This window comes from Vigna umbellata, chromosome 9 (assembly GCF_029865625.1).
Source record: "Vigna umbellata cultivar VRB3 chromosome 9, Vumbellata_1.0, whole genome shotgun sequence".
NCBI classification, from domain to species: Eukaryota; Viridiplantae; Streptophyta; class Magnoliopsida; order Fabales; family Fabaceae; genus Vigna; species Vigna umbellata.
This window is the reverse complement of record NC_142173.1, coordinates 30,752,666-30,772,514: the sequence shown is the minus strand read 5'-3', so window position 1 is coordinate 30,772,514 and position 19,849 is coordinate 30,752,666. Positions and strand designations below refer to the sequence as shown.

The 19,849-nt window shown below is 30.5% G+C and overlaps 1 protein-coding gene and 1 pseudogene across 1 annotated transcript; one reads left to right on the top strand and one right to left on the bottom strand.

The window, feature by feature from the left end:
• Positions 1–352: 352 nt before the first annotated feature.
• On the bottom strand, positions 353–1,379 carry LOC148193187 (transcription factor bHLH162-like). The gene is made up of 3 exons (XM_088099623.1): positions 1,160–1,379; positions 716–1,054; positions 353–575 (listed from the first exon to the last, which is right to left on the bottom strand). The coding sequence occupies exons 1-3, from the start codon at positions 1,298–1,300 to the stop codon at positions 492–494; spliced, it is 564 nt and encodes a 187-aa protein (XP_087955749.1). The 5' UTR covers positions 1,301–1,379; the 3' UTR covers positions 353–491.
• Positions 1,380–14,918: 13,539 nt separating this feature from the next.
• Positions 14,919–15,905, top strand: LOC148193186 (uncharacterized; annotated as a pseudogene).
• The last annotated feature ends 3,944 nt before the right edge of the window (positions 15,906–19,849 follow it).

The window sequence follows — 19,849 nt, the reverse complement described above, 5'->3', positions numbered from 1 at the left end:
CATAATCAATAGGCAACAAACTGAATGCTCGAGGATGGTAAAGCGTCAGTGTATAATTTTATCTCAACCCTACATTATTTCAAGTACAATATAATTAAATTTAAGGATGCATTTTGTTGATGTTAATTAAGTAATTAATTTGATATAAATAAAGCTAGAGCATTGGAGGGTAATATAAATCATTTAAACTTCAAGATTAAACCAATCAAACACATGAAATTAATGGTAACATCTGAACATGTGAAGAACTGCTGAACACAGGAAAGAGTGAAAAAAAAAAAAAAAAAAAAACAAAAAGTAACACATTATCTTAACACGTGAAGTGATGAATTTTCCTAAAACATATGTAACCTAATCCGCTATAACACTTGCGATATCGCTTCACTAATTAAGGTGCCATTGATGTGCATATATAACCACTCCCATTGCATGATGTCATGTTCTCATTGGTCACCGATAATGGCCTTTGATAATTTTTTCTTGCATATGTACTACCAGCTTTCTAGTGGCGCAATCAATTCCTGAAGCTTTTGATATACCCTCGTTGGTTCAACGCCAACTCTTGAGATTTTAACCTGAAATGAAAAAAAAACAAAATTGTGGTGTTTTTTACCCTAACAAAAACTGGACCAGAATGGGAGCCGAGAACAACTTGAGACGTACTTTTTTAAGAACAACAGTATAAAATAGAGAGATAAGCATATGTTTATTGTACCTGAGCATGAACTGTGTAAAAGATCTTATTATCAACAGTAGAGAAGTTGGCAGTGACAACTTCAACACCCTCTTCCTCAAGGACACTAATTACTTCATAGAGCATGAAGTTCTTATTCACCCCACTTATCAACATCACTTCAATGCCCGAACCCAACTCCTTTATCTCAAGTAGAGGCAACCGATCAGCGTCAATATTGAAAATCCCGTTATTGGTTTGGGTTGTTCTCATCATTTTCATGGCTTGCTCCTTCTCCCCCTTCAGTTTCTCTATTCTTTCTCTCAGATGCTTTATATACGTGGCTGCAAGATCGAGCTGGTCCTGCTGGGAAAGCATGTCCTGAAACATTCGTTGATTCAATCAATGAACATAAGATCAAACCCTAATTTGCAAAGATAGAGAGGGGGTGACTGAGTTATGTTAGAATGTTAGAATGTTACCAACCTTGGTGGGTTTGAGGTACTTGGAAGGGATGATTGAAACAAGCTTGAAGCAGAGAGCTTTCATATGGATTCTGCGGTTCCTTTCAATGGTTTTGCGGTCAAGTTTTGATGAAGCAGTGACAGTAGTGTTTGTGTTCTTCATGTTTGGAAATTTAGAAAGGGAAGTAAGTAGGTATGGTATGTTATGGCATGTAATGTGGTTTGTGATATGGAGTGTGATGAAGATGGTAGAAAAGAAGAGAAGGATGCGTTTAAATAGATAGCTTGAAAGAAAATTGAGTGTGAGTGGGGCCATACTACTAAATCATTTACAGTATCGTTAGAAACGTTGATGTGCTCCCATAGATTCTGATGAATACACGGCACTGCAAGTGGATCCCATAAGTCTGCTGAAGAGGGGCACAGCACAGTCACACTGGTCCTAACGTTTTCACTCTCGCTCAGACATTATTATTAATTAGAATTTGCGATTCGTAAAAAATATGATTTTAGTTAATAAAAATATGTTGAAAATAATACACTAGAAATTGAAGAAATAAAAGAGTTTGAAATATTTGGAAAAGGAAAGAGGGTTAAGTTTTGTTTTGTGTGGGTAAGAGTATGAAGAGAAGCGCGTTGGCCCACCGCCAATAAATAAATAAATAAGAGAGCAGAGGAGGCGGAGTCGCAATACCTGACTCTTGACCATGTTGTTTCATGGAAACTGCAATGAAAGAGGCGTAGGCTGTCCCATTCTTCTGTTTCTTCTTAGTTCACAACTGAGGAAAAGATTCTGCCCCCATCCATCACGCCCAATACATTCGCCTATGCCAAAATCTTACTCTCATTAGGAAAAAAAAGTTAAACATAATCTTACTATCTTTTGACAATCTTTTGTAAGAGTAAAATAGTCGTATCAAAAGTGATATTTTATATTTTTGAAAGAGAAGATAGATAAAAAAAAATACCATTATCTCTCTCGTTATAACTCATTTACTATTTTCTTATTCATCTTATTTATGAAGGTTGAAATAACTATAACTATAGCTAAATAGTAAAAATAAGTGTTTGTTGTTCATTTATCTTCACAATACAGGTATTTTTTTAACTAGTGTTATTATTGCTATTATTACACTAGTTTAGATTTGTCTTTTTATCTTGTCTAATATGTTTCAACTTTGAAGAAAATGAAATATATAAAAATACGATGATAATTTTGAAATCAATATTTCTATACTCTTACTTTTATATCGATTGTAAAAAAAAGTTTTCTACATTACCGAATATCGAACTGGTAAAATAAAACTCTTTTTAACAATCTATTCTAAATTATATGATTTAGAGAAGTGCATAAAAAATCTATAATGTTAGTGTACTTAGATTTTGGTAATATTTCATGCTTTTAGAATGATTTCTATTACATTCAAATAAACAACCTTCCATGAATATTACAAGCTATCACCAAGTTAAGGGTTTCTTACTAAATTTAAAGCATAATTATTATTAGTGCACCACATGTGATTAACTATATGTTCTTAGAGAATGTAAGATACAAGAAGACGTCTTTCAAACTTATAAATAGACTTAAAGTTGTACTATTTATTATAGTTGCCATAATTGAGTTTTCATCATGCATGTAATAATGATTTGCAATAAAACATTTGTATTATATATTAATGTTATAAAGTTTATATATTGATTATAATTAATTTTTAAGTATCTTATAAATTTGCATATTTTTCACTGAGTGTTAATTATTATTTTTTTACAATGAATGTGTAATTTTTTTCGTATTTTTCAATTGAGTATATGTTATTTAATTTGTTCCTTAATTAAGTCTCAAGTTTTTATATTTTTTTCGTTATTTTATCTTATCATTTTATTTTACTTATCTGGCTCTATGTTGTGAGGTTAAAAAAATAATACGAACTTAATTTAAAATATTTAAACGATTTAATTATTTAAATACTGTATTGTTATTGATATTTTTATATGATACATTTTATATTCTTCTTTATATAGATATATGAGACATACTCTAACATTGGAAAGAATATAAATATTTTAGAATAAAGTAAAAGTCAAATATATTTCAAATAATAAGACGAGATATTCATCACCTCCCATCTTTTAATTTTCTGCTATCTTTCTAGTTTAAAATTAGTTTAAATTATTTTTAATTATAAAACTAAGCCCTTGTTCACTTAAATGGATTTGAGGGAGAGTGATTGAATGAATTTAAGAGGATTTGAAGGTAAATTTTTTTGTTGTTTATTTGAGTGGATTTTGGAGGTAAGTGAGAGTGGATTTAGAAGTAAAGGTTGTATCTAAATCCACTCTCACTTGCCTCCAAAATCCACTCAAATAAACAACAAAAAAATTTACCTTCAAATTCTCTTAAATTCATTCAATCACTCTCCCTCAAATCCATTCAAGCGAACATGGGCTAAGTGTTACTATGGACTTGTAGTTAACATTAATTACGCCTTAACTCTACTTAACGATTGTCAGAACCGAGCGGTCAGGAGATGCTTTCGTGACATGTCAACAGCACGGTTCCTTCTAATTATTTTACCGGTTACCCGATCGATCAGCTACAAACCCATAATAACACTAAGTAAAAACTTATATATATATATATATATATATATATATAGGTATAAGACTTTTGTACAAAAATGTTGACAAAATGAATGGTTGAATATCTCATGTTATACTCTCCCCTCTCTTCCCTCCAAAATTTTCCAGATTGCATCGTATTTTGAATTGTTTTATAAACATTACTATAATTGGAAATCTTAAATTGATTGTCATTAAGTATGTACTAATAAGTCAGATTGTCTTACACTCAACATACAACATTAATTATTAATTATTGGGTTTGATTACCTAAAATATATTGCACTAATGGTTAATCAATGGACATGGTTGTCACAAGTTTTATAAATAGACAACTGATGTACAGGTACAATGATCATTTACTATCCTAATAAACTTCTTTATGAAACATATCTGACTTGAACGTCGGAGTGTCTTCTGCATGTCATTGTAGTGGATTGCGTTCTCGGAGAGGATTGAAGATAAAAAAGGAGCAGAACAAAGAAGGACGACCGACCCTCGAACCAATTCAAACATAAGTGTTTTTGTTGAAGATTTTAGTTATTACCAAAAAGAAAAGAAAAAGTATTACAACATCTTATTGGCATGCGTAATCTAAATTGTGAGTCAAATAGTAGCTTAAAGACTATTATGTGTGCATCACGTTCACTTCTTCCAACATCTGCTGTAACATTCTAAGACAGCCTACATCTAGGTCATACACAGCAGAGGTTCATGGATGGTGTCAGTTTCACAAAAATCAACCTTTTATGAAAATTCCCAATCAGTATAATTTTTCATGTTGTCGTGTGACAAAAATTCTCAAAAATGTAATTATTCTGTATATTGTTGAACACATCCCTCCAATAATAATGAAACTAAAACTAAAATACACAAGATTAATTCTAACCTTAATAATAGTTTTGTAGAATTGGATAGGATCCTGAATCACAAACTCTAAAATATGTAATTAATTATTAATTATTAATAATTTTGTTTGATTAAAATTGAATTATTATCTTGGCAACAAATTAATAAGAGATCAGTCCTCACTCTGAGGTTCATTTTAATATTTAACAAATATTACAATTTAATCATTTTCTCCTGTCATTTGCACGTTAGGATCACTTTTATATGGTCATCCGAACTAAATAATAATGCTGAGGATCAATAAAAACAGGAAACGATGTTTTCTTAAGGAAAATAATCATAATAATAATAATATTATTATTATTATTTTCGATTGCGAGTTGCATTGTTAAGTGCATGCATCTTTAAAATGCTTTTAATTGATTTCATTTCCAAACAAGCAAGGAATGTCAAAGGAAGGAGTTGGCACGTTCACCTTTACTTATACAGAAGGAAGTCTACTTCTTCCATAGGAATAGAATAGGTTGGACAAATTCCAACATAACATATGCTATTAACATAATAAGGTTATGATAAATACTCTATTTTCTACTGAGCACCCATCCAACATGATGTGACACTTTTATTTAAAATATAAAATAATTCAGAATTAGTCAACTTAAAAAATAATATTATTATTATTTTATTAGGTGTATTAAAGGTATAAGAAAATTAAAGTGTGTTCATGTAACATTTTCCTAAAACCTTCTCCTCCATTATTGGTCGTTTTGCATATATCTTCTTTATATAAATTATAAATATACTAAAGTTATCATAATTATTTTTGGTTAAAGTTATCATAAATTATAAATATACTAAAGTTATCATAAATTATAAATATACTAAAGTTATCATATTTTTGGCCATTTTCCCATCAGAGTGGCATCAGAGCTCTGCTCTTTGGTTAAGGGACTGTTTAGTTTGCGTGAATGATGGAGGCACATACAAAATTGATTCCTTTGAATGAAGAAAATTATCACCTATGGAAAGGCAAGATGAAGGATTTGCTATTTGTGAAAAATTTGCATCTTCCAGTTTTTCTTCCAATAAACCGGAATTCAAGGTAGATGAAGAATGGGATTTTGAACATCAACAGATATGTGGATTTATCAGGCAGTTTGTTGATGATAATGTTTATAATTTTTTGTTAATGAGACACATGCGAGAAGCCTATGGGATAAGTTTGAGTCCTTGTATGCCTCTAAGTCAGGAACTAATAAATTGTACTTGCTGAAAAATTTTGTGGAGTTGAAGTACAATGAAGGAAATCCTGTTTCAAATCACTTGAGTGCATTTCAAGGGCGCTATGATCAATTAGCAGGAGTGGGTATAAAATTTGATGATGATCTATTGGGTTTATTCCTGTTAAACTCTTTACCGGATTCATGAGAGACATTTCGGGTTTCCATGATAAGTGCTACTCCTAATGGTGATATTTCTTTGTAAATGGAAAAGAGTGGTGCTCTTAATGAGGAGATGAAAAGGAAGACACATGGTACTTCATCTCATTCAGAAGTGCTTATTACAGAGAATAGGGGGAGAAGCCAGAAGAAAGAACAAACTAGTGGTAGAGATAAAAGCAGGAGCAAGTCCAAGTCTCGGTACAAGAATGTGGAGTGTCACTATTGTCACAAAACAGGGCATATAAAGAAGAATTGTTTTTTGTTGAAGAAAGAGAGCAAAGACAAAAAGGGTAAGCAAAGAGAAAAAGATACCGATGATGGTGATCGTGTTACTACTACTACATGTGGTGACCTTATTTGTCTTCGTGATTATGACACTATTAATCTTGTATCTGATAAGAGCATGTGGATAATTGATAGTGGTGCTACACTGGATGTTACATCTAGGAAGGAGTTCTTCACATCTTATACACCTGGTGATTTTGGAGTATTGAAGATGAGTAATAATGGAGTGTCTAAGGTTATTGGTATTGGTGATGTTCACTTGCAAACCAGCATGGGGATGCAGTTGTTGCTTAGAGGAGTTAAACATGCTCCAAATATTCGCTTTAACTTGATTTCTGTGCAGGTACTTGATAATGGTGGATTTGATAACCACTTTAGTTCTGGAAAGTGGAAGCTCAGCAAAGGTAACTTGATTGTGGCTAAAGGGGAGAAAAACTCTAAGCTTTACTGGACAAAAGCTTTGGTTGCTAAAGATAGTGTGAATGCCATGTATATGGAGTCATCTTTGTGGCACAGAAGGCTTGGGCATATTAGTGAAAAATGACTTAATTGCTTAGTTAAAAATGATGTTCTCTCAGGATTAAAGAGTGTAGAGTTGAAGAAATGTTCTCACTACATGGCTAGTAAACAAACCAGAGTATCCTTCAAGAAGCATCCTCCTTCCAAGAAGTCAGAGTTGCTTGAATTGGTGCATTCTGATGTTTGTGGCCCATTGAAGGTAAAGGTTTTTAGTGGTGCACTTTACTTTGTTACTTTTATTGATGATTGTTCCAAGAAGCTTTGGGTTTATGCTTTACAAAGAAAGGACCAAGTGTTGGACAAGTTTAAAGAATTTCATGCTTTGGTTGAGAGAAAGTCAGGCAAGAAGCTGAAGCGCATTCATACTGACAATGGTGGTGAATATTATGGACCATTTGATGCTTATTATAGACAATATGGTATTGCACATGAGAAAACTCCTCCCAAAACTCCTCAGTTGAATGGTTTAGTAGAGAGGATGAACAGGACATTGGTTGAAAGAGTTAGGTGTATGCTTTCTGAAGCAAAATTGCCTAAGCATTTTTGGGGTGAGGCATTGTTTACAGCAGTGCATGTTATTAATCTAAGTCCTGCAGTCGCTTTGAACTCTGAGGTGCCAGACAAGATTTGGTTTGACAAGAATGTCACTTATGATCATTTGTGTGTCTTTGGTTGTAAAGCATTTGTTCATGTTCCAAAGGATGAAAGATCCAAGTTGGATGTGAAGACAAGGCAATACATCTTCATTGGATTTGGTCAGGATGAATTTGGCTACAAGTTGTATGATCCCGTTGAAAAGAAAGTTGTTAGAAGTCGTGATGTGCAATTCATGGAAGATCAAACCATTGAAGATATTGATAAGGTGGAAAAGTCTACACCTAAGGAAGATGGTAATGTGGTTGATTTTGATCCAATTCGTTTGTCTATTAATGATTTGGATATTTATGTTCATGATGATGAACAACATGGTGATACTAATCAGCAGATTGGAGATGACTTGGATGTTCCTATTGATAATGTTGATGAAGAGGAACATGATGTGTCATTAGATGAGAGTCTTGGTGATGTACCTAAGTTATCAGAAGCTCAACCCAGAAGATCTGCTAGGCTAAAACAACCTTCTAAGAAGTATTCTACCAATGAGTATGTGATGTTGACTGATGACGGAGAACCTGAATGTTATGAGGAGGCCATTGAAAGTGAAGAAAAGCAAAAGTGATTGGATGCAATGCAGGATGAGGTGAAATCTCTGCATGATAATCACACTTATGACTTGGTGAAGTTACCTAAGGGTAAGAGAGCCTTAGAGAACAAGTGGATTTTCAGGGTGAAGCAAGAAAGCAATTCTACATCTACCAGATATAAAGCCAGATTAGTGGTGAAAGACTTTAGACAAAGAAAGGGTGTTGACTTCAATGAGATTTTCTCACCTGTGGTAAGGATGACATCCATAAGAACTGTGTTAAGTTTAGTTGTTACTCTAGATTTGGAGGTTGAGCAGATGGATGTGAAGACAGCTTTCCTTCATGGTGATTTTGAGGAAGAGATTTACATGAAACAACCGGATGGTTTTCTTGTTGAAGGAAAGGAAGACTATGTGTGTAGGCTACGAAAAAGCCTATATGGTTTGAAGCAGGCTCCGAGGCAGTGGTATAAGAAGTTTGAGTCTGTTATGTGTGAGCAAGGCTACAAGAAGACTACTTCTGACCATTATGTTTTTGTCAGGAAATTTTCTGAGAATGATTTCATTATACTGTTGTTATATGTTGATGACATGCTTATTGTTGGGAAAGATGTATCCAAAATTGGCAGGGTTGAAGAAGAAACTAGGCGAGTCATTTGCCATGAAAGACATGGGAGCTGCTAAGAAGATTCTTGGTATAAGTATCACTCGTGATAGAAAAGAGAAGAAACTTTGGCTATCATAGGAGCACTACATTCAGAAGGTGTTGCAAAGATTTCAAATGGAAAATGCTAAAGTTGTAAGTACTCCTCTTGCTACTCATTTTAAGTTGAGTGTTAAACAAAGTCCTTCAAATGAAGCTGAGAAGATGGATATGAGCAAAGTTCCTTATGCTTCTGTGGTGGGTAGTTTGATGTATGCAATGGTTTGTACAAGGCCTGATATTGCACATGTTGTTGGTATAGTCAGTAGATTTCTGTCAAATCCAGGTAGAGAGCTTTGGAATGCTGTGAAATGGATTTTGAGGTATCTTCGTGGTACTAGTAGTTTGAGGCTTTGTTTTGGAGGTGATAAGCCTATTTTGGTGGGTTACTCAGATTCAGATATGGTTGGAGACATTCATTCCAGAAAGTGTACTTCAGGGTATTTTATTCATTTGGCAGGGGGAGCCTTGGCTTGGCAATCAAAGTTGCAAAAGTGTGTAACGTTGTCTACTACTGAGGCATAATTCATTGCACTTACTGAAACATGTAAGGAGTTGTTATGGGTGAAGAAATTCTTGCAGGAGCTTGGTTTTGTGCAAGGGAAATACTTGTTGTATTGTGACAGTCAAAGTGCTATTCATCTTGGTAAGAATCCAACTTTTCATTCTAAATCCAAACATATTGATGTGAGGTATAATTTGATACGTGATGTTTTGGATGCTAGGTTGTTGGAATTAGCTAAAGTTCATACAAATGATAATGGTGCTGATATGATGACCAAAGCATTGCCAAGAGAAAAGTTTGAAGTTTGTTGTGAGATCGCCGGTTTGGCGGATATCTCCACATAGTCGTGAAGGGGAGATTTGTTGGGTTATTGGGCTCCCTTCCTATGTGGAGAATAGGCCTAGATAATGTGAACCTTTAGGTCTCACTAGGTCAAATAGAGATGGGTCAGACTAGTAGAGCACATTAGAGTCATTTGAAGAGAGGCAAAAGCCAAGTGAGAGAAAAAAAAAAGAGAGAAACAAAAGAAGAAAGTCATTCCCGCATAACCCTAAACCTACACTGGTGTTTTATTAGCTGTGAACTCGTTCACCGTTGGATCGAGCTGATTTTTGGACAGTAGGTTCCAGACATATGGTTCTTCATTCGAACCGTTCGGATCATCAATCGGAGATCTACATTGGGAGAAATAGGTCCCGCACCAGCAACACTGTTTTTGTGAAATTTTCATCTTCTTGGTTCTCATTTGTAAGCATTTGTGCTTATTTAAATTGGCTTATTGAACACATCATTTGGTGTTGTTATTGGAGACTCTTTTGTACCCTATTATTGATCATAGTGGATTTTTTCTTTGGTATGGACGACTCGTGGTTTTTACCCTTGCATTGAGGGGTTTTCCACGCTAAAAATTGTTAGTGTCTCTTTGTGCTTTGGATTCTATTTTTGTTCTATTTGTTTGATGCTCCTCATAGATTCTCGCAAGAAAGGAGATCGAATTTCCACTGTGTTATTACTGTTTGATAAGTTGTTATATTTTTTGGCCATTTCCCCATCAAAATCATCATATTTAACATATTCTATATTAATAAGAAAGTCATCAAAAGTAAGAAAAAGAAAAACATTCATCAGATTTTTTACAAAGAATCTAAATAAGTTTTTTACCCTTTTAATAATAATATATTTTGTAAGAATAGTAAATTCTAAGATTCCTATGAAATAGAGTAGTTGCTTGAATTGAATTGTTGCATTGATTTTTCCACAAATTCAAATTGCTAATTAGTTAAAAGAAAATCCAATTTTCTCTTCATGGATAGGGGATAATAAATTCATTGTCTTCCTCTTTTTCATTTGTGTAATTTAGCACTAATGAATAAAAGCAAACAATCTCCTTCCATCCAGGTCTCCATTTTATTGAGAGTAGTACATTTTTTAAAATAAAAAGACCATTCATTTTAATATTTGTTAAATATTTTACTTTAATTTAAAGATTGAGACCATACATCTCTCAAAAATACCATGGTATTTGCTTACTGGAATGAATTTTGGGGAAATTATATTCTGGATTCTGAATACATAAATGAGAATAATTTAGGTTTTTTTTTTAAATAATAAAAGTATGATTTAGTTATTAATGTTTAGAAAATGCAACAATCAATTATGTATTGTTATAAAAAAATAATGTCTAATTAATTCCTAAAACTCTTGATGTGCATAATTTGATTACTTAAAATCTTAAATTTTTAAATTTTATATAAAAAAGAAAATGATTTTATCTTTAAATTTATATATTTTTCTATATTATTTTATCAACTTGATTTTTTTATTGAGATGTGGTTGGATTGTCTTAGTCGAGGCTTAGATGTCATCATCTCTATATTGTTTATTTGATAAATGTTGGGAAAAGTTTATTTCCATTTAAAGTTAATCATATTTATTTTTTAACCAACATCATTAAAATAGATTATCAATATTAATATGCTATTTTTTTAATTATTCACAATTATTGAATACTTAAATAATTTTTTATTTCAATATAATTTAAATATCTTATATAAATAAAAAATGAAAAATTAATAAAATTGAATTGACTTATTCAACCGACACATTTAAAAAATGAAAGGATTTAAATGAAGTTGAATTCAAATTTTATATATTTGAATATCTGTGAAATTTTTTATCCAATGATAAATTAAAAATAATTTGATGATTAAGATATAATAAGATAAGATATAAGAAATATTGTATTAGGAAATAACATGGTAATAACGTTCTCTCTCATTCCCATACCACTAAATATCCATTACCAATCACGTGTCACTTCGATTGTATCATTCTCCTTCGACAAGCATACTAAGAATAATACTGATAGTTAATTATATCTATAATTATCTTATTATAGATCTAATTGTTGGGTACAAACAAAGTCCCACATCAGGTAAAACAAGATACAAACATGGGTTTATATATATATAAGATACATCCTTTAGTAAAACAAAATACAAACATGGGTTTGTATATACGTAAGATACATATATGGATATGTGTGTGTATATTTATATTATTACATAGTTGATAAAAACATAAAGTTATGAGATTATTTACATTCCTATATAAATTCAAATTAAACTTTTAAAATATAATTAATTTTTCATCAACTAGGATTATCCATAAAATATAAAATTCATATACTTAATTAACAACTGTTTAATATTCAACCTTCAGAATTCTTATAACTGTTTATGTTTTTTTACCTGTATTATCCTCTATTAATAATATAGGATCGTAATAAGTCTATAAATCACAACACAATACACAACAGGATAAATTAGAATAAATGTACATCATATTACTTCTAAGCTAAATATCATTTAATAAGAACAACTCACTCTTTCTCAATTCACACACCATATTTAAAAACATCAATTGTCTTACGAGTATCACCCACAAAGCTCTCATAACTTATTTATATACAATTAGACATTTGACTTCATTTTCAAGAAGACATATGCATTGGGTAAAATTTAAAATCTTGCTCTTATTATTACTCACTCATTCATGTCTCTCAACTACTATAGTTATATAATGTTTGGACAACATATGACAAAGAAAATTATATATGTGTAAATTTGATATCTTACTAAAACTTTATATAAGAACATTTTTTGAACTCTTACAACTAATTGTCTTCTTCTATATAATATAATACTAGCAGAGTTAAAGAAATATCATCATAATTTTAGTCATCAATATATTTCACATCACTCACTAGTACAAAAATAACATTTTATGATAGATAAAATAGATCTTTTATGACAGGTCTGACAATAGTATTTTTACCTTAGAAATCACTATATTTACATTTTGGTTTAATATCTAAATAATAAAATAAATATTTTAAATGATATAAAATAAATAATGTAATATAAAATATCAATTTATATACACATAGAAGCTAACAGTAAAAAATGACACTTAAACTAGCATATTAAAAATCATGAAAAAAAAATAATTATTTAATATTGTTAATAAGATCAATGGAAGGTTGGTAGTCAAAATTCTTTAACATGTTATGTAGAGGGAGAGAGGTACACAGATATATCTAAACATAGAAGAAAAGATTAATGTGGAGACGCTAGTGGTTTCATTGGTTTGTGACGTAAAAGGATCGAAATTAACGTCAAAATTGAATGCTGGTCAATTCCCAGCTCTAAAGGAAACTAAATAATTGAAAAATACCTATTGTGTTACACGAAGTTATGAGCTCTTTTTCGTTTCTCCTATTCAGTGCTTATGTTACGTGCTTCCTTGTCTTCAAAATTAAAATTAACATGCACTGCTTTGATACATGCGTACACGGTTGTAAAATCAAAAACTTAAGCAAATAAAATAATACAAGGTAGAGTTTTAAAGTAAATAATCAAATTAATATAATTGATATTGTACCATAAAATATTAAAACTTACATAAACTAAAAAGTATATAAAATTTCGAGATTATAAAAATAATATATAATTATAAAATTATGTATTTTTTGCACAAAATTATATAAATAAATAATGTTTAAAATTAGCAGATAATATTATATTAAGTTTTGAAACTATGTAACATTGTGTATTATTATATAAAATTGTATAAATTATGTGATACCGATTAAAAATTTTATATATATATATATATATATATATATATATATATATATATATATGCAATCATAATTTAAATAACAACATTATTTATTAAGTTTATTTATCGTTAGCTATAAAGAGAGACTGAATGAATTTTAATCTAAAAATAATAATCAATAAGTTGATTTATCATTGATTATACACAAAAAAATTTGAACTCAAATATATATTTTTATTTGTGATTTCAAAAAGACTGAGATAAACAAGATCAAATAAATAGTCATAGCAGATTCACAATTTAGAACTAAAATATATTAAGTATTTCTATCAATAATAACTTAAAAATCCAAATATTTAAGGTTAAAATATGAATGACACTAAAAAGTACATTAAAGAAATGATATTTTCTTTTTTATTTAATGATCTTTCTAATTTTAATTGACAGCATAATTTTGAGAACATCGTCTTCGATTTCAAGAATCATGAATTATTAAAGATTATCGTCATTTTTTCACGGTTTCAATGACATCACTTTATTACAATTAGATTTTCTATTCATATATAAGGAAATGTTATATAAATATTTAATATTATTCACCAGCATGAAGTTATTTTCCTAACATGGTATTTGTTCAGTGTGTAAGTTAAGGTCAATTGTTTGAATTTTGTTGTTTTGTTTGAGGTCTAAGCATTCTCCTAAATGGTTCAACTACATATAACAATGAATGCAATAGTTAATGAGTGTAACCTATCTTCATTTTTCAAATCTTTATTTATTGGTTTTGTGGTGGAGTTTGAATTAAAGTTGACTTAATTACAATCCAAACATGAATAATCACACTTTAACCTTGAGTTAATAGGTTTTAAGGTTAATATGTTATGGTACTGTTTAGTCTGATCGGTCTGATTCAAGGGTAGACGGTCAGTTAAGTGACCATCTGGGCTCAATGACTTGTTCGTTGGGTTGGTAGTTGATAATACAGTCTTCTGCATGATCGACCAGTTTGTTTAGTGATTGACCAGGTTCACTGGCTTATTCACCAACCATCGATTGATGAACAGCCTGTCAGCCTTTTTGCTGAGCTGGTGGTTAACCATTCAGGCTGGTGCACGACTTGTCGGCTTGTTCAATGACCGTCCGAGCTAACTAACTTGTTTGTTGAGCTCACGTTTGACCACCAAAGCAGTAGTTGATAATCCAAGTTATGGTTGAACAAACGGTTATACGATACACACACCTCAAGCATAAACAAGAAAATTTTCGTTTGCAAAGGGATTTAATTGATCGCCCGGAATTTGTGCTACTTAACCTTGCAAACGTTCACCTGAAATTATAACTGTTGGGAGAAGGCATAATGCTTAGAATTTTGCACATGTTAGAATGCAAAGCGCTGGGCTTCTTTTGATAGTTGGATGCGACTGATCTAATGGTTGAGAATGAAGAAAGGGAAAGGTCCATGCTGCTATAAATAGGAATGAGTTTGGTTTGCATTTTCAACTTTTCTACAACCTGGTCACAGTGAAACTAATCACTTACGAGTTAGAGGTAGTAATGTCTATCGTTCGCCTTTCTATATATGAGGAGTCTTCTGGGGGAATGATGGTGAATATGCAGATAAAGCATCGTCTTCATCAGTGTCATTGTCAGACGTCTTTTCAAGACAAAGTTGTGACAGAGCATAGATTTCAAAGCAAACAATACCTCATATGAGAGGTGATTAAACCCAACCACTCGACGGACTTGGGATCGGAACACTATGTACATATTTGGTCTAACAAATACGCTAAGTGATGTAACCAACAAGGCTCATTCAACTTTACTAACCTAAAGTGATTAGAAGATATTATGAGATATATTTGTTCGTGCTTCTATATATTTAAATTAAATCCTATATATTAAACTTGGGTATTCAACTTGATTCTCTGGTTAAATATATACTAAGAGGCTAGAACGACCACAAATTTCTTGGAAGGTTGTAGAGAGAACAAAGAAATTAAATACTAGAGAATAGGTTAATGATATGATTTGTGACCTTGTTGCATGTTTAAACTGTAAATTATAATTTAATGTTTGTTACATGTTTTCTTCTCAACAATCACATTTGATTTCTTTTTCAAGATAAATATAAGCAATTGAGGGAAGAAGTCCAACAACATCAAATGCAACTGAGAGAACAAGTCTAACAACATCAAATGCTTGAAGGATCACCTTCACAAAAGTTTCATGTTGCCTGATGACAATGAAATATACTTTTTTTGTTGTTAGAGGTGAAAATAAAAAAAGTAACGTGTATGAACTTTGTACATTTAGCAAAAGGTTTACTACTTCTACACATTCTTACTCTAGTATTAGCCAAACGTTAATGGTTCATCAAATAAAGGAAATGTGTGAAACTATTTAGAAATTAAATGTTGAATGGAAAAGGATTCCAATGAGAGAACACTTGAAGAAAAGATCAAACACTTGAAGAAAAATCATGAGCAACAAAATGAAGGCATGCACCAACAAGATAAGCATATATACCAACAAAATAAGTAGATGAAACTTATTTTGCAGTGCATCCGATTAAAGAATCTTATGTCAACTCCTTTTATCCTCTTAGTAATGGAAATTATATAATAGAACGTAAGATTATTTATTGTAATTTTAATTGTATTATGATTTTGAAACTTGCATTTTTTTATATAGAACTATTCTCGTTTTGCTTTTATGTGGGATCATGTCATATGTAACTTTTAAGGTATTTTTATTTAACATAATTAAATTTGTAATATTTTAATAAGAAGATGGTTTAAAACAAGTAAAAAATACTGTATATCAAGAGGTAAAATTACGTACATAAAAGTAGTCACCAAAATATATTAGTTTCATTTTTTTCACCAAAAATTATTTTAATTCAAATAAAAAAAAGTTACGTATTAGCGATCAAATTGTAATAAAATATTAAAACTTGTATTACCAACCTCTTAAATAAAGAACTTGTATATATTCTTTGAAAAATAATTACAACAGTCCAAGTACTTTACTATTAATATGTATTTTTGCGACAAAAAAAAATCTTAAATAGAAATATCTAAATATTAACAACTCTTAAAAAAACAAAAGTAAATGTCACTAGTTTTATCATTAAAAGAAATATATTTAATTAAGATTTGATTAGAACTGTTTTTTTTCAAAAACAAGGTTTTCAATCAAGTTGGAGTGATTTGACAAAATTATAAAAGAAACATTTTTTTTAAAAAAAAGAGGTATGTTATTGAGTTTTTTTTTAATTATTTTAAGTGTAGAGGAGTGAAAGTCTGTTTATTTATACCATAATAAGATGTGAAAATATCTTCAATAGCCTCCTAAGGTCCATAGTTTGGCTTATTAAGAACATTACCTTTATATTAAATTACCACTTTTAGACCTTTTGTAAAGCCTTTTTTTTATTTTATTTAAATCATCATAAGACTTTAAAATTAAAAATTAGTAATATGAATGTAAAACATGTAGGTTTATTTATAAAAAAAAATATTTCAAGAAAATATTTAAATGGTATACAATTTTTTTAAAAATTTTTATTTAGAAAAAATATATAAATTTTAAATATAGAAAAATGTAGAAAATTCTTAATAGAGTTTTATAAAAAATATAAAATACAAAGGGTATAAAATTCATAACTTCAAATGTAAAATTAAAAAATTCAAATTAAAAAAAAATAAAATGAAAGAGCAAAGATATCTATTTGTTGTTTTACTTTATTATGATAATTGTTCCATTGCTATAATTACAATATATTGAAATTATCTTATTTATTATAATCACTCTTCAAATTTCCGTTTCCAATTAATTTATAAATATTACATAAAATATATTTTTAAAATTTATATTTACATGAATTTATAAAAAAGTTATAAATTTTTAATAAATTAATTTATTATAAATAAATATAAAAATCTATAAAACTAAAAAGAAATGTTGTTTCGAATTGATTACTTAAAAAACATAATTTTAGCATCAAACAATCTTTAAAGAAAAACATTAATAAAATTTAGTTTTTCGCAACAAAAAAGCTACTTGAAAAGTAACGTTGTGTTCACTCAAATAGATTTACTCTGAAGAAAAAAATAGTACAAATGAATTTGCGCGAATTGTTCGTGCTTAGATTGATAGATTTGAGAAGAAATATAAGCACTCATTTGCGAGATCTCTTCCATTTTCAATTTCGTTTAAAACAACGATTTAGGATGATTTCATTTGATTTTACTTTATTATCTTGTTTCTTTCTTTCATTTCCTACTATTTTTTATTTCACCTCAAAGAAACTTATTTCTCACCTAATCTGGAATGCTTCCTGGAACAATGTAAGTCAAAATAAAAATAAAAAATGGATAAAGAGAAAAAAATAAAAGGGAATGACATAAGAACCAATTATCAGTTCCAGTGAGATAAATGAGGGGTGACTTACCCCTATATTAGATTTTTTTTATTACTTTTACTTTCTTTTACTTTTATTTTTACTAATAATAATTATAATAATAATAATATAATAAGATGTTTTAAGATGTATTTTTCAATTTGAAAAAAATATAACAATTGCAATTAAAAACATATTTTGACAAACATAAAGTAATAATAATAATAATAATAATAATAATAATAATAATAATAATAAGGTTTTATGTTTCATTAGGTCCATATTTTCGTCCAAAATCTCAAATAGGTCATTTTCTTTCTCGGCGTCTCAATTGAGTCCTTGTTTTTGTAAAATTGAAACAATTAGAGACTTGCGATCAACTTGGACAAACGATCGTTTAAGTTTGGATTAGGTGGCATGATGAGTGTATTGATTAATCAGACGTGACATTAAAAACGAATATGAATTGATTTTTTTATTAAAAAATGGATTGTACAGAGGTTAAATCAGATGTACTTAAGGACAAAAAAAATTATGTCCAGCCCTGCAATTGAGAAATCCAAATTAGATTGGGGAAAAAAATTGGACTCCGAATTAGGGTTCATGGGAGAGAAAAAGAAACCCCAATAATTCTCGAATTCAAACCCTTCAAAGAAATTTCCAAATCTAATTTCAGAACCTAACCCCAAAATCGCAACAGTTGAACTCCAAATCGTTTTACAATCTGCAGAAAGGGAATCAAAAACCACCACCCCCAATTCACGAGCCACACGCGAGAACAGAGAACTCAAAAACCCCAACTGAAAACCCTTGCCACGAAACGCAGAAACCCTCGTAACCGTAGAGGCATCGCCGCCGTGAATGATGAACGTTGCGTCTGATCTGTCGGTTTCGCATCCTCCTCCCTGCAACCAGAACTAAACCAGAAAAAGAAAAGAGGGAAAGGGGAAAAGAAGAAGAATGTCCAATCCGCTGCTGCAAACCACCACAAAAGTCGCTTGGTCGCGCCATCTCCACATCGTCGCCACGCCATCACCGTCAGAGTCATCTCTCGTTCCTGCGATACCCAGCCATACCCCGAAGTAAGAGAAAGGAAGAAATCTCTCTACGTTGCGGCTAAAGCAAAGGAATAGAAAAAGAAAGTGCTTCCAATGCTGAAATTCTTGATTCAAGCAAAATAAACAAACGTCCAGAAACCCTGAAACTCACCTTCCCCAATTTGATTTCGATTTCGCAATTGCACAGGAGAATATGGCTTTCGACACTTAATTTAATTTGATTTTCCAACTTTGCCCTTGCTTAAATTATATTTCCACTCTGTACACTTAATTTTTTAATTCAAAAATTAAAAAAATACAATTGACACACGTTTTTAATGCCACGTAAATTAAAACTACATTGTCATGCCACGTAACACCCTCCTTAACCGCGTTTGATCAATTTGACGGCAAGCATTTATTTGATTCAATTTTACAAAAATAAGGACCCAATTGAGACGTCGAACAAGTCAGGGACCTATTTGAGATTCTGAACGAAAATAGGGACCTACCGAGACATTAAACCTAATAGTAATAATAAGGTTTAATCATCTTGGACATCCCTATTTCTGTAGGATTTTCTCAAATAGGTCATCGTATTGTAAATGCTCACGATTAGGTCCCTTATTGTGAAAAATTGAATCAATTTAGACATTTTCCGTATTAACACCGTTAAAGGACGTGACACGTGTCAGTTCGTGGGTTTTTTGAATTTTTAATTATTTTTTATTTATTTTTAATTTTTTTTAAAAAAATAAAATTTTAAAAAAATGCCACATGTCAAACTCATACTGTGCCACGTGGCAATGATAGTGTGACATGGCACTGACAGTGCCACGTGTCATTGTTAGACCACGTGTCATTGCATTAGTCTCAATTTGGTCCCTGTATTTGTACTGTGTCTCAATTTGATCCCTGTATTTTTATTTTGTCTCAATTTAGTCTTAATTTTAAAAATTAAACAATTTTGTCCCTCCTCAAATTCAAACAAAATTTTAATTGTATATAAATTTTAACAAATATTTTTATTAAAATTGATATTTTTA